The sequence below is a fragment of the Phyllobates terribilis genome, unplaced genomic scaffold, assembly GCF_046119375.1.
Source record: "Phyllobates terribilis strain yellow unplaced genomic scaffold, ASM4611937v1 Scaffold_3__8_contigs__length_932513732, whole genome shotgun sequence".
NCBI lineage: Eukaryota > Metazoa > Chordata > Amphibia > Anura > Dendrobatidae > Phyllobates > Phyllobates terribilis.
Window position 1 is genome coordinate 203,035,784 of NW_027362763.1, and position 13,698 is coordinate 203,049,481.

Below are 13,698 nucleotides of genomic sequence, written 5' to 3' on the forward strand. Positions count from 1 at the left end.
TTGTGTCAAGTTCTTCAAAATGGTGTGCATGTTTCATGAATTTTGCACAGCATAAAAAAATGGTCTTTAGTTTTTTTAGCAAGTTTTTAACACAAAAAATTCCATGTTCTGCTAAAATTATGTAAAATTTGCGCTAAAAATATCTGTCATCCTTGAAATTACTTCATGGGGGTTTGGCGTACATTTGCAGCAAATTTTGCAACTTTTTTAAAAAGTTGCAATTGATGAATCAACTGAAAACGTCTGGAAACCCCAAACAATGGCAACATAAGAAAACAAGGACGAACACATATAAAATGGACTTAAAAAAAATGCTAATTAAAGAAAAATAAGGTAAAAAAAAATACAAAATCTAGACCAAGAAAAGGCAGAAATCCAATAGTGAATCTGGCCCACTATGTCTATTGCAGTCGCCTAGACCAAGAAAAGGCAGAAATCCAATAGTGAATCTAGCCCAATATGTCTATAGCAGCAACTGCAGTTTTTTCTACAGATTATACATAGAACTGATCCTGTACATGTTGGCTGTTCCCTGTATTTGGCCTCTATATGGCTCATTTAACTATACCACATTATAACAATAGCTGACTTACAAACTGTTACAACTTTTGTGTAGTTTTTGCAATAGTTTACAGTACAATAGGACTATGAAAAGGCTTTTAGATGACCCATGCAAGCAAGAGGGGGTCTATTAAAAATCAAAATGAAGAGCATTTATCAAGCAGCAGCTTGGTGCCAGAAAAATGAAGAAAAGTAATTTAACAATTCACTTATAGCAAAAGTTACAATTCTTTATATTCCCTTTAGGAAGATAACTCAACAAAAACATTTAAACCTGGGGTGCACAAACTTTTGTCAGATTGAACCAATCCCATGGGCCGCAATATTACCACAGAATTAACTTCTGAGCAGTTTACTGTATATTGAAAGTATGTGCCTTAATTATCTAATAATGTCCATGCATTTCACAATCTACATTGTAGTATACACCAGATGCTAAAGTAGTCAAGTATTTCCCTTATCCCACTGGCCCTTTCTTCACTTCAACTTCTCATTTCTGTGATACTGGACCAATTCTGGCAAAATATGTGTGGAACAAAAATGACCACATAGCACATCATTCTTAAAGGTTATCTGCCAGAAGGTACAACCCTCCTTAGCTGTCTATATGGGCATGAAAGTCGTAGGAAGCTGAATAAAATGATACCTTGATATATGTGATCCGATGTTTTATTCCAGAGAAATCCACATTTTTCTTATATGTAAATGAGCTGTTCAGATCTATGGGCCGGACACAGATCTCCCTGAGAATCTGCCTCCAGGGCTTATTTTAAATGAAAGGGGAGTAACCAGTGTGAACTATCTAACTAAAACAGAATCATAGAACTGGACTTTGTCTCATAACAATTAAATTAGCAGCTGCAGCTCTCACAGCTCTGCTGTATTGTAGCATTATTACAACCCTGTCTGCCTGTGAGCTGGAAGCTGAGAGGAACCTGCAGATGTGGATCAGGAGATCAGATCAGGAGAGCAGAGAGCGGGGCCATTATACATCACACTGTTAATGCTTCCTTTAATTTATAATAATCTCTGGAGGCAGATTCTCATGCAGATCAGTGTCCAGCACATAGATCTTAACAGCTCATTTAAATATAAGAAAACATGGATTTCTCTGAAATAAGACATCAGATCACAGATATCAAAGTATCATGTTATTTAGTTGCCTATGATCTTCATGCCCATAGAGACGTCTTAGGAGGGTTGATCCTCCTGACAGATTCTCTTTACAGAGGTTGGCCATTACTTTTTTTATTGATGGCTTATCTTTAGGATAGGAAAAGGGGGTGTATCTGCAGTACCCGGCCATGGCCACTATAGATATGACAGAGCGGCTGTGTTCTGGCAACATCCAAGAACTTCTGGCCGCTGCTGGTAATAGTTGATTGGCGAGGGTGCTGGGTGTCGCATCCCTACTGATAAGATATTGATGGCCGCCGCCTATCCTAAGGAAGGGCCTTCAATAAAAAAAGTATTGTCGAAACCCTTTAATTACCCATCCTTATGGTGGTATGCACCACAGATCTTCTCTATGACATGGAAAATACTTGTGACCAATCACTATGCAGATAGTTGAGGGCTGCACAGGAGGGTATCGCGGGCTGCATGTGGCTCCCGGTCTGAAGGTTGTGCAACCCTGATTTATACCATGTTAACCCAAATTTGTGTAATATTTATTTCACCTTACCGGTGCCAAAAAGTGGTACTGCTCCTGCAGAGTCTTTTTCACCTCCAGCTTTTCGTTTCGTCTGCAGCTTCCGGTTGTCCGAGTGCTTGGTGGCAGAAGTAGAGCGCCGAGCTTTGCGCCTGGACAACCTTTCTGATGCTGAAGAAGTTAAAAACCATGGCTGAGATATTTCAAGACTCAACAATCATGAACAATGAACCTCTCTGCTTCACTGGCAATAAATTAATAATAATAATAATAATAGTGCATATAAAAATATAATAATAGTAAAAGATTTTCTTCAGATCCAAACAGTTTGCGTTTTTTTTTAGTAAGTAGCTTGTGGGAAAAGCCTTAATATGTTTGTCAAAGACAAGTAATTTTCCCATAGAACTTATTTTGTATATTGCTCAGACCAGAGACTGTGGTGTAAAATACACCTCTTGCCTATAAACAAAAGTTTTTAGCTAAACCTGATTTAGCATAAAAAACAACATATCAAGCTAGATCAGATAGACTATTGTGAAATGGTCCAAGACAAATTGTATATAAAATACATTTTAGAAGTGGATAGACCATTAGTGCAACTTCCATTAACCATTATCAATGGTTTTATTACCATACACACGGTCAAAATTGTTGGTACCCCTCGTTTAATGAAAGAAAAACCCACAATGGTCACAGAAATAACTTGAATCTGACAAAAGTAATAATAAATTAAAAATATATGAAAATGAACAAATGAAAGTCAGTCACTGCTTTTCAACCCTGCTTCCACAGAATTTAAAAAAGAAATAAACTCATGAAATAGGCCTGGACAGAAATGATGGTACTCTTAACTTAATATTTTGTTGAACAACCTTTTGAGGCAATCACTGCAATCAAACGATTCCTGTAACTGTCAATGAGACTCCTGCACCTCTCGACAGGTATTTTGGCCCACTCCTCATGAGCAAACTGCTCCAGTTGTCTCGTGTTTGAAGGTTGCCTTTTCCAGACGGCATGTTTCAGCTCTTTCCAAAGATACTCAAAAGGTTTTATTTAGGTCAGGGCTCCTAGAAGCCCACTTCAGAATAGTCCAATATTTTCCTCTTAGCCATTCGTGGGTGGTTTTATCTGTGTGTTTTGGGTCATTATCCTGTTGCAAGACTCATGACCTGCGACTGAGACCAAGCTTTCTGACACTGGGCAGCACATTTCTCTCTAGAATCCCTTGATAGTCTTGAAATTTCATTGTACCCTGCACAGATTCAAGACACCCTGTGCCAGATGCAGAAAAGCAGCTCAGAACATAACAGAGCCTCCTCCATGTTTAACAGTAGGGACAGTGTTCTTTTCTTGATATGCTTAATTTTTTCGTCTGTGAACCTAGAGCTGATGTGCCTTGCCAAAAATTTCCATTTTTGTCTCATCTGTCCATAGGACATTCTCCCAGAAGCTTTGCGGCTTGTCAACATGTAGTTTGGCAAATTCCAGTCTGGCTTTTTTATGATTTTTTTTCAACAATGGTGTTCTCCTTGGTCGTCTCCCATTAAGTCCACTTTTGATCAAACAATGACGGATGGTGCGATCTGACACTGATGTTCCTTTAATCTCTTTGGAAGTTATCCTGTGCTCTTTTGCTACCATTCATTTTATCTGTCTCTTTGATTTGTCATCAACTTTCCTCCTGCGGCCACGTCCAGGGAGGTTGGCTACAGTCCCATGGATCTTACATTTCTGAATAATATATGCAACTGTAGTCACAGGAACAAGCTGCTTGGAGATGGTCTTGTAACCTTTACCTTTAACATGCTTGTCTATAATTTTCTTTCTAGTCTCCTGGACAACTCTTTCCTTTGCTTCCCCTGGTCCATGTTGAATGTGGTACACACCATATCACCAAACAGCACAGTGAGTATCTGTAGCCCTATATACAGGCCCACTGACTGATTACAAGATTGTAGACACCTGTGATGCTAATTAGTGGACACAACTTGATTTACATATCCCTTTTGTCACATTATTTTCAGGGTACCATCATTCCTGTTCAGGCCTATTTCATGAGCTAAATTTTTTTAAAAATTCTGTGGAAACAGGGTTGAAAAGCAATGTCTGACTTTCATTTGTTCATTTTCATATATTTTTAATTTATTATTACTTTTGTCAGATTCAAGTTATTTCTGTGACCATTGTGGGTTTTTCTTTCATTAAACTAGGGGTACCAACAATTTTGGCCACGTGTGTAAAAAGAAAATAACAGATATTTTCAACATTACACTGGAGTCTTAAAATATGTTTTAAAAAGAACGTAAAAATAAAAGTGTCCATTCTAAACAGAAGGGAAGACCAATAAAGATGGGACTAGGTGACCATGCTTTCTATAGAATTTTCAGTGTTGCGTATTTACCCGTTTGAAGAGCTTTGTGAATTCCAGATAAGTGAGGGTAGCTCTTTAAAATATACTCTGTGGACAGGAGAGACCAAAAGCCACGGACACAGTGCATATCACGAGTGAGAAGCCAAGAGAGAAGAGCATGAGAAGCTTTCTGAGCTCCTATTCCTTCACCAGCCTGCTGAGTCTCCTGGGGGTAAATTAGGAACACGTTTACATGTCACATATTTTTTATACAACCTATTAAGAAGCTGTTTGGCTGGTGGTCCTTGGGAACCCTAGAAATACCATCCCCTATCTAAAAGGGACATGTTGTATCATTATACACGTAGGTCATATCATCACTAGGGCATTTGTAAATCAACCCATAAATAATAGACCTTAGGGACAAGTGATAGGGTCTAAAGTCATCTCCAAATGGGTTTGTCTTCTGCACAGGGGCCCTTTACCTGCCTGTACCCATTGGGGGATATTCTGATTCCTTAATGGCACAGTTTGACCCTAATTACAACTTTCATGCATACTGAAAGAGACTAAGGGACCTTTTTAATTGCTTAGGAAGCCTTTGCAGGTGTTTTTGTTAATTATTTTAATTTACTGAGATAGTGACGTTTGTGTTTTTATTGGTTGTAAGCCATAATCATCAATGTTAACAGAAATAAACCCTTGAAATAGATCACTTTGTTTGTAATGACTTTATATAATGAGTTTCACTTTTTGTATTGAAGTACTGAAATAAATTAACTTTTTGATGATATTCTAATTTAGTGAGATGCACCTGTATATATACTGTATATGCACTAGAACTTACATCATATTTACTCTATATAGGATCTCTTTCAGTTTTAATTGTTTATTCACTTTTACTACAAAGCAGATTTATTAGGAGCTACTGAAACTGTTCTACCTTAGATAAAATCAGCAATTCTACCATTTAATTTTTTTTAACTCGCCATATAGAATACATATTATGATATTTTATTAGTTTGGACAGTTATGCAGGCGCAATAACAAGTATGTTTCTTATGTTTTCTATTTTATGTACATTTTGGGAAAAGGAGGGTGATTTGAACTTTTATATTTTTTGGTTATTTTTTAAAGTACTTTTCATTGATTTTACTTTTTTTTTTTCGTTCTCTTACGGATCATGAACCTGGGATCGCATGATTTCTTGTAGAGTACATCGTAATATTTAACCTATAGAATGGCCGTATCAATAGGTGGGAATTTAAAATTAACAAAACAAACAAAAGGAGAATTCCCATGTACAAAAATCAATCTTTATTCAATAATCAATTAGACAACATTAAAAACAATTAAAAATAGGAGTCATACTACAGAGATGATAGATTAATGCAAATTACCATGCTAGTCCTAGAATGTAAAGCAGGTTACAAATATGAATACAAGTTGCACATGAAGCTAATAAAGACCAATATGGAGAAAAAAACATAAAGGATAAAAATCCAAAAAATATACATACAAATATAGTGCCCTGAACAGTAACGAACATCAAGGGGGATCCACCCAGCTGTATAAATATATAAGTAGTGAAAATTCACTATTAGGCCTCAATAAAGAGCCGGAACTACATAATGTGCGATCCACCTAGTGTTTATCAAATAGAAAGAGAAAAACTATGATCACATAATAAACTGTTCACAGAGATCAATATATGGGAAAAAAAGATTTTATATTCCCATGGCTTAACTCCATAAGGGTAGTGGCAACAGGATGACACAGAATGCTGAGGAGTGGTATTCAGAAAAAAGTATAAATATAAACAGAACAAGTGCTCAATATAACCACATAGTCAGCAAAAATGAAAAATCCTTAACACAAAGCTATTAGACATAAATAGATCTCAAAGGACAGCAAGCAATTCATATTCACCACAGTAAACCCTCTGACGCGCGTTTCGCTTCAGTGCTTCTTCAGAAAGGGTAGCCTTTATGAAGATTGATTACACTGCTGTGATGAGAGCTAGCCAGCAGTTATACTCAGGTGCCAGCTATATGGGGCTGAGCCTGCTCAATGCATGCAGTGTACATACCCGCTGTATATGGAAAAATCTGGGCCAAATGGACACCCAGAAGCATAGTGCCCTAGTACTTGCCTAGGTTTACTGGGTGAAGACTCCAGCCTTGTACACATGTATGAGCCATAAGTTTCCTACAGGACTCCGTGTGCATTAGACTAATCATATCCATATTGTTAGCAGCTGGACTATGGCATCCTACTGTTGAGTGCAGTTGAAAACCAAGCCCATAAGCAAAGATGAATGAGCACTTGGGTTTGCAGGTAACATGTCAACCACACCGTGGGACCCTAACCTAAATTAGCAGTGAAAGTAGCAATAATTTATTTGTGCTTTGGAGGACTCCCACCTGAAATCTGACTTCAGATACAAGGTCTCGGTCCATCATACCATGTAGCAGAGGGAAGAGGTCAGTAATTGCCACGGCAATTTCTGTGCGGTGCCATTTGAGAAGCGCTCTTAGATCAGTACCACTAGGAAGGGATTCCTGCTGAGACATCCTGCTAAAAACAGACAAGATTACTAAATTCTCCTTTAAGGAGTGTTCTCACGGTTAAACGTTATCCCCTAACTATGGGATAGGGGATAACTTTCCAATCGCTGGGGGGCCGACAGCTGTGGCCTCCACCGATCCAGAGGACCAGGGTTATGAACAGCCTCAGATGAATAGAGTGGAGGTCGAGTCATGCAGCTCCATTAATTCTGAATAGGAGCATTGGAGATTGTCGAACGCAGCGCTCCGCTGGTCTTCGGCACTTCTATTAGAATGAATGAGGCAATGAGCATGATCGACCTCCGCTCCATTCAGCTGAGGTTGTTCAGAGCCCTGATTCTCATACTCGGTATGGGCCATGGTGGTCAGACGCCCAACGGCAGGAAAGTTATCAGCTATCCTTTGAATAGGAGAACTTTCAAACTTGAGAACACCCCTTTAAATATCTGAATGCAATCACTGCCCTCTAGTACAGTGTTTCCAACCTGCGGCTCTCTACTTGTTGCAAAACTACTACTCCTTGACATCTAGTGGTTGTCATGGCATGGTGGGAGTTGTGGGTATGCAACGGCTAGAGGACCAGTCTGAAGTCTGGAAACCACTGTTCTAATCCATATGACGCTTCTGTTCCAGTGGCAGTAATAGTAACAGAGGTCAGACTTGTTCTTACCTGACTTCTGATTTCCAGTGCTCTTCTCATTTGTGGTTAGGAGCTTTCTATATTCTTCCTTTAAAGTACATTGAAGATAATTACATAACCAATAACACACAGAAAATCACAGGTCTCCTCCTTTCCTACTGAGAGTCGTCTGGCATGATATGGTTCATTACCAAGACGCTGAAGCTGTGCACAGTATATCAATCATGGACATTATGGGTAATTGAGTAATGTGACATTAGTCACTAATGGGAATGTCTTGTCTCAGACACATTTTGGCTGTATCAGAAAGTGTCATATAGGTCACATTACAAAAGGCTTTCATTTTACAATATGAAGCTGGTTAGACAGAAGAGTATCTGTACTGCAACATGCGAAAGACGCAGAGCAAAAACCATAATCCAGTGAAAAACAGAAACATGACTATAATCTCTCATAGATAAATGCCCGGCTATCAGATTTCATAGGCACTAGATTATCAGATATTCTGGATTGTTAGATGGTCAATTTGTAGGGGTAGAAAATCCAAAATATCATGTGAATATGAACTACAATCCCAATTCCCAAAAAGTTGGAATGCTGTGTAATTTGAGAAAACTTTTTCAAATGAAATGGAAAAAATGTCTGACTTTCATCTTCTGATCTGTGATCTATGTTCTGTTATGAATAAAATACAGCTAGAAATCAAATCATGAATTTCCAAATCATGGCATTCTTGTTCTCTTTATATTTCACACAGCCCCCCAACTTTTTTGGAATTGAGGTTGTATGTGAACAACACCCCAGATTTCCAGATAATTTTACTCATAGATTTCTTACCTCTGAGGTACAATAATGCAACTTGGTCCCATAAATATATAAAGGCACCATATTGACTAATTGTTATTCTTTAAGGATCGTTTGCAAAGTCGCTTAATTTTTTTCATTTCATCTACATTGGGGTAATAAAAAATTGTATGTAAGATCTCATTGAGACGTCTGTGAGTCATGTATGTGTTGTATCCGACACGGATAAAACATGTACCCATTACAATCTATAGGGCTGTTCACATGTATGTTTTTTGCTGTTTTTATTTGTGGATGGAGTGGTCTGCAAAAGATCATGCGTTTTTAAACCAACTTACACATCAAAATTACCCATACAAATTTATGGGTCTGTAAAAACCATGGACAGCACATGGATGGCATCACGATGTAGTGTGTGTATTTGCGGTGATTAAAGGGGTTGTCTAAATTTACAAGTCTGCAGTCACTCTATGTGACTGCAGACTTGTGAATCCTCACATAGTGCGCAATGTGAGCTGTGAGGATTCTCTGGTGTCAGTGTCGGGTACGATGGTCATGTGACCACTAGTATACGCTATGTATACTCCCACCCACAAGGGGCGCAGCCTCGCTCAATGCATCGCGCTCAGAGCATGCGAGGTGAGGATTCACAAGTCTGCAGTCACATAGAGTCCTACCCTGCCCTTATCTATTGTTACATCTGCTGACACATAGTGAGGTGAACTACAAGAGTTAGGTACCATCCTGATTGGGTACACTTTGTCGAGGTGGGATGGCTTTTACGTTTTTTTTTATGAAAACAATGTTAACTAAGTACCCTATATTATTTACATGTACTATTACTATTTATTTACTTGCATACTACAGGGTATTTGCTCACTTTGTTTTTATCCTAGGTTCTGCTTGTTAAATGGCCACAGTGTGAATGCACACCTATGCATTGCACTCATACCAACATGTGCTCTGGCTCACTTTACGTTTCACAGAGTCACTGCAGACTTGTAGTTTTAGACTGGACAACCCCTTTAGCCTTGTAATTTATAGGATATATAGGAGAAACTTTGCAATTTATTTATTTTTTCATTAGTAAAAATGATTGTTGGGAAAAACTGACACTGACTGAACACGGATGAAACTCTGATCCAAAACACCGATGAACAACAGTCCGTGTTTTTACGTACGAGAAAAATCACTGATGTCTGAATGAGGCCTAAAGGTTAAACACAAACTTTGAGGTGTAAGAATAATCTGTGAACCAACGTACCAAATATTGTTCTTTCATCCTCATTCACCACACTGAACTATTCTCATGCAAAATCCAGTTCTTTTTATTAAAATTTATAAAGGACTAGTCACTGACCATAAATCTGTAATGTTTCACCTGATGTAAATGGTGATGTTTCCTTGAATCTGGCTATTTTTTTTTGTTACTGCACCTCTCTGTTCTTGAGACATGGCTTCCTGTTCACTGTATCCATCTAGTCTTTTTAGCCAAATGGGCGTGGTCCTCAACTCTTCTCTAAGTCGTTTAAAAAAAAGACTACCGTATATTTATATGCAATGAGGATGGGGCCATAGATCAAGAACAGAGAGGCGCAGGAAAAAAAAACTAAAAACCAGCAATTCCTAATTGTCACAGCAATGTTTCTCTTCTCACGTTACTGCATTTCTCTGAGCAGGAAAGAAAAAAATCGCAGCATGGTGTATATACTATCATGCTGAGAATACCTACATTGTTATGGAGCTATTGCTGTAAAGGCTTTGGGCTCTGCCAAGTGTTCTAGTATGTAATCAGTGTGTGTATTGTGCAGGGTTGCTAGTATGACCGAACCTTTAATGATGGCAATGGTGATGAGCTGTACATAGTCCATATTGAGGTCAGGCCATCATTGTGTTCAGTGACTGGAATATCTGACACATGAACTCTGTTTCTCAACCGTCTCCACCCGATGTAACCAGATATCTGTTATCTGTTCTCCACCTCCCTGTGTAAAACCATGGACTTTCCAGAAGCCGCAGTCTACACCACTAGCCTAATGACTAAAGAATGTGGTGAATATAATAATGTCTACAGTGCACTGCCAAATGTATCCACAGAATTACACATAAAGAGGACCCACTGGGCTGAGAACATATTTGGTTGTGTTGCTTTACTAAGCCGATGTACAGATGTGTGGTTGTTTGGAGGCTAAATGGTTAAAGCAATATGGATAAACCCTCATGGGTCAAGCCAGTCAGCAATTAGATGAAGTAATCTGGAGACAAGTAATTTCAGAAGCAAGTTAACAAAAAGAACTCCGTATAGGGGTATTCTCAATTTGTCTCTTGAGCAGCTCAGAGCTATGCAGTCTCCTTATAGTCTCCACACTTCCTGGTTTCTGGCAAGGTGCACTCTCCTCCTCATTGTGTGACAGTTCTAGTGAGTAGCAAAGCTGTAGTATTAGTAGAACTATAAAGCTGAGTACAAGTTCTGCTATAACACGATGACACTTATAAATGTTACTTGTCACAGACAAGCCGTGAGGCAGGGGAGTGAGGAGGCCTGAGGTCAAATACCAAGAGAGTTCGTCATAATCAGAGGTGCAAGACAAAGGAGTAAAAAGGTCACAGTCCAAGGTCAGAATTCTGGGGAGGTAGTGGATCGAGGCAAAGGAGCTAGTCAAACGGATGGTCAAAGGCAAGATCCAAGGTCGAGAAGCAAAAGATAAGAATAACAGAGCACTAGAGAACAAGGCACACACACCACCGAGCTAAAGCAATGACTGATAATGACACAGCTTCAGATAGCAAGAGCAGAAAGCCGTGATAAGCAGACCTGCTCTGAAAGCTGCAGGCTGATGATTTGCAGTGGGTACAGAAAGTATTCAGACCCCTTTAAATTTTTTTACTCTTTGTTTCAGTTGCAGCCATTTGGTGAATTCTAAAAAGTTCATTTTTTTTCTCATTAAAGTACACTCTGCACCCCATCTTGACTGAAAAAAACAGAAATGTAGAAATTTGTGCAAATTTATTAAAAAAGAAGAACTGAAATATCACATGGTCATAAGTATTCAGATCCTTTGCTCAGACACTCATATTTAAGTTACATGCAGTCCATTTCCTTGTGATCCTCCTTGAGATGGTTCTACTCCTTCACTGGAGTCCAGCTGTGTTTAATTAAACTGATAGGACTTGATTTGGAAAGGCACACACCTGTCTATATAAGACCTCACAGCTCACAGTGCATGTCAGACCAAATGAGAATCATGAGCTCAAAGGAACTGCCCAAGGAGCTCAGAGACAGAATTGTGGCAAGGCACAGATCTGGCCAAGGTTACAAAATAATTTCTGCATTACTCAAGGTTCCTAACAGCACAGTGGCCTCCAAAATCCTTAAATAGAAGAATTTTGGGACCACCAGAAGTCTTCCTACAGTAGACCTGGCCGTCCAGCCAAACTGAGCAATTGTGGGAGAAGAGCCTTGGTGAGAGAGGTAAAGAAGAACCCCAAGATCACTGTGGCTGAGCTCCAGAGATGCAGTAGGGAGATGGGAGAAAGCTCCATAAAGTTCACTATCACTGCAGTCCTCCACCAGTCAGGCCTTTATGGCAGAGTGGCCCGACAGAAGCCTCTCCCCAGTGCAAGACATATGAAAGCCCGCATAGAGTTTGCTCAAAAACACATAAAGGACTTCCAGACAATAAAGGTTAAAGAAATAAGGTTCTCTGGTCTGATGAGATGAAGATAGAACTTTTTGGTGATAATTCTAAGCGGTATGTGTGAAGAAAACCAGGCACTGCTCATCACCTGCCCAATACAATCCCAACAGTGAAACATGGTGGTGGCAGCATCATGCTATGGGGGTGTTTTTAAGCTTCAGGGACAGGACAACTGGTTGCAATTGAAGGAAACATGAATGCGGCCAAGTACAGAGATATCCTGGATGAAAACCTCTTCCAGAGTGCTCTGGATCTCAGACTTGGCCGAAGGTTCACCTTTCAACAAGACAATGACCCTAAGCACACAGCTAAAATAACAAAGGAGTGGCTTCAGAACAACTCTGTGACCATTCTTGACTGGCCCAGCCAGAGCCCTGACCTAAACCCAATTGAGCATCTCTGGAGAGTACTGAAAATGGCTGTCCACTAACGTTCACCATCCAACCTAACGGAACTGGAGAGGATCTGCAAGGAAGAATGGCAGAGGATCCTCAAATCCAGGTGTGAAAAACTTGTTGCATCATTCCCAAGAATACTTATGGCTGTACTAGCTCAAAAGGGTGCTTCTATTCAATACTGAGCAAAGGGTCTGAATACTTATGACCATGTGATATTTCAGTTTTTCTTTTTTAATAAATTTGCACAAATTTCTACATTTGTTTTTTTTTTCAGTCAAGATGGGGTGCAGAGTGTACTTTAATGAGAAAAAAATGAACTTTTTAGAATTTACCAAATGGCTGCAATGAAACAAAGAGTGAAAAATTTAAAGGGGTCTGAATACTTCCCGCACCCACTGTATAACTGGTGATCATAGGCGGATTATAATGAGGGCAATCCGGGCTACCGCCCGGGGCCCCGAGCCTGCAGGGGGCCTGCGGCTCCGGGCGGGGTGTCTAATGCCGGATTGCCCTCATTATATGTGCGGGCCGCCGCGGCACATACCGGTAGCAGTGGCAAGAGGGGGGGCCCCCGGACCGCTCCCCCAGCAGCGGCCGCCGCTACTTCTTCATCGGCCAGGCCAGCACTGCAGCAGTTAACTTCCCTGTGCTGGCCCGGCCCCGTCACTGCTAGGAGACACGGCCCTGTGCGCGGCCGTGTCTCCTAGCTGTGACGTCACGCAGTGCGCGCCCGGCCTGCATTGCTGCAACAGAGAAGTCAGAGCAGGCAGGAGGAATCGAGCCGGGGGATGGTGAGTCTGTGTGTGTATGTGTGTGTATGTATATGTGTGTGTGTGTATATGTGTATGTGTGTGTGTGTGTGTGTGTGTGCAGGCAGATATCATTGTGTGATGTCTGTTTATATGTATTTTTGTGTTTCAAATGTGTTTATGCGTGTATGTATATGTCTGTATATGTTTGTGTGTGTGCGTGACTGCATGCGTGACTGTGTGCGGCCTGCTGCTGAGTATAGTTGGTGCCGTGCGGCCT

General features: G+C 40.1%; 1 protein-coding gene across 1 annotated transcript in view; it reads right to left on the reverse strand.

Annotated features, from left to right (window-relative positions):
* Positions 1-7,135, reverse strand: part of AIRE (autoimmune regulator) — a 121,674-nt gene extending 114,539 nt beyond the window's left edge. The window contains exons 1-3 of the mRNA XM_073673033.1: positions 6,986-7,135; positions 4,614-4,788; positions 2,246-2,383 (exon numbers count right to left, since the gene is read on the reverse strand). Of these exons, the coding sequence (XP_073529134.1) occupies positions 2,246-2,383; positions 4,614-4,788; positions 6,986-7,135 (463 nt within the window). The remainder of the gene's footprint in view (positions 1-2,245; positions 2,384-4,613; positions 4,789-6,985) is intronic.
* Positions 7,136-13,698: the final 6,563 nt, after the last annotated feature.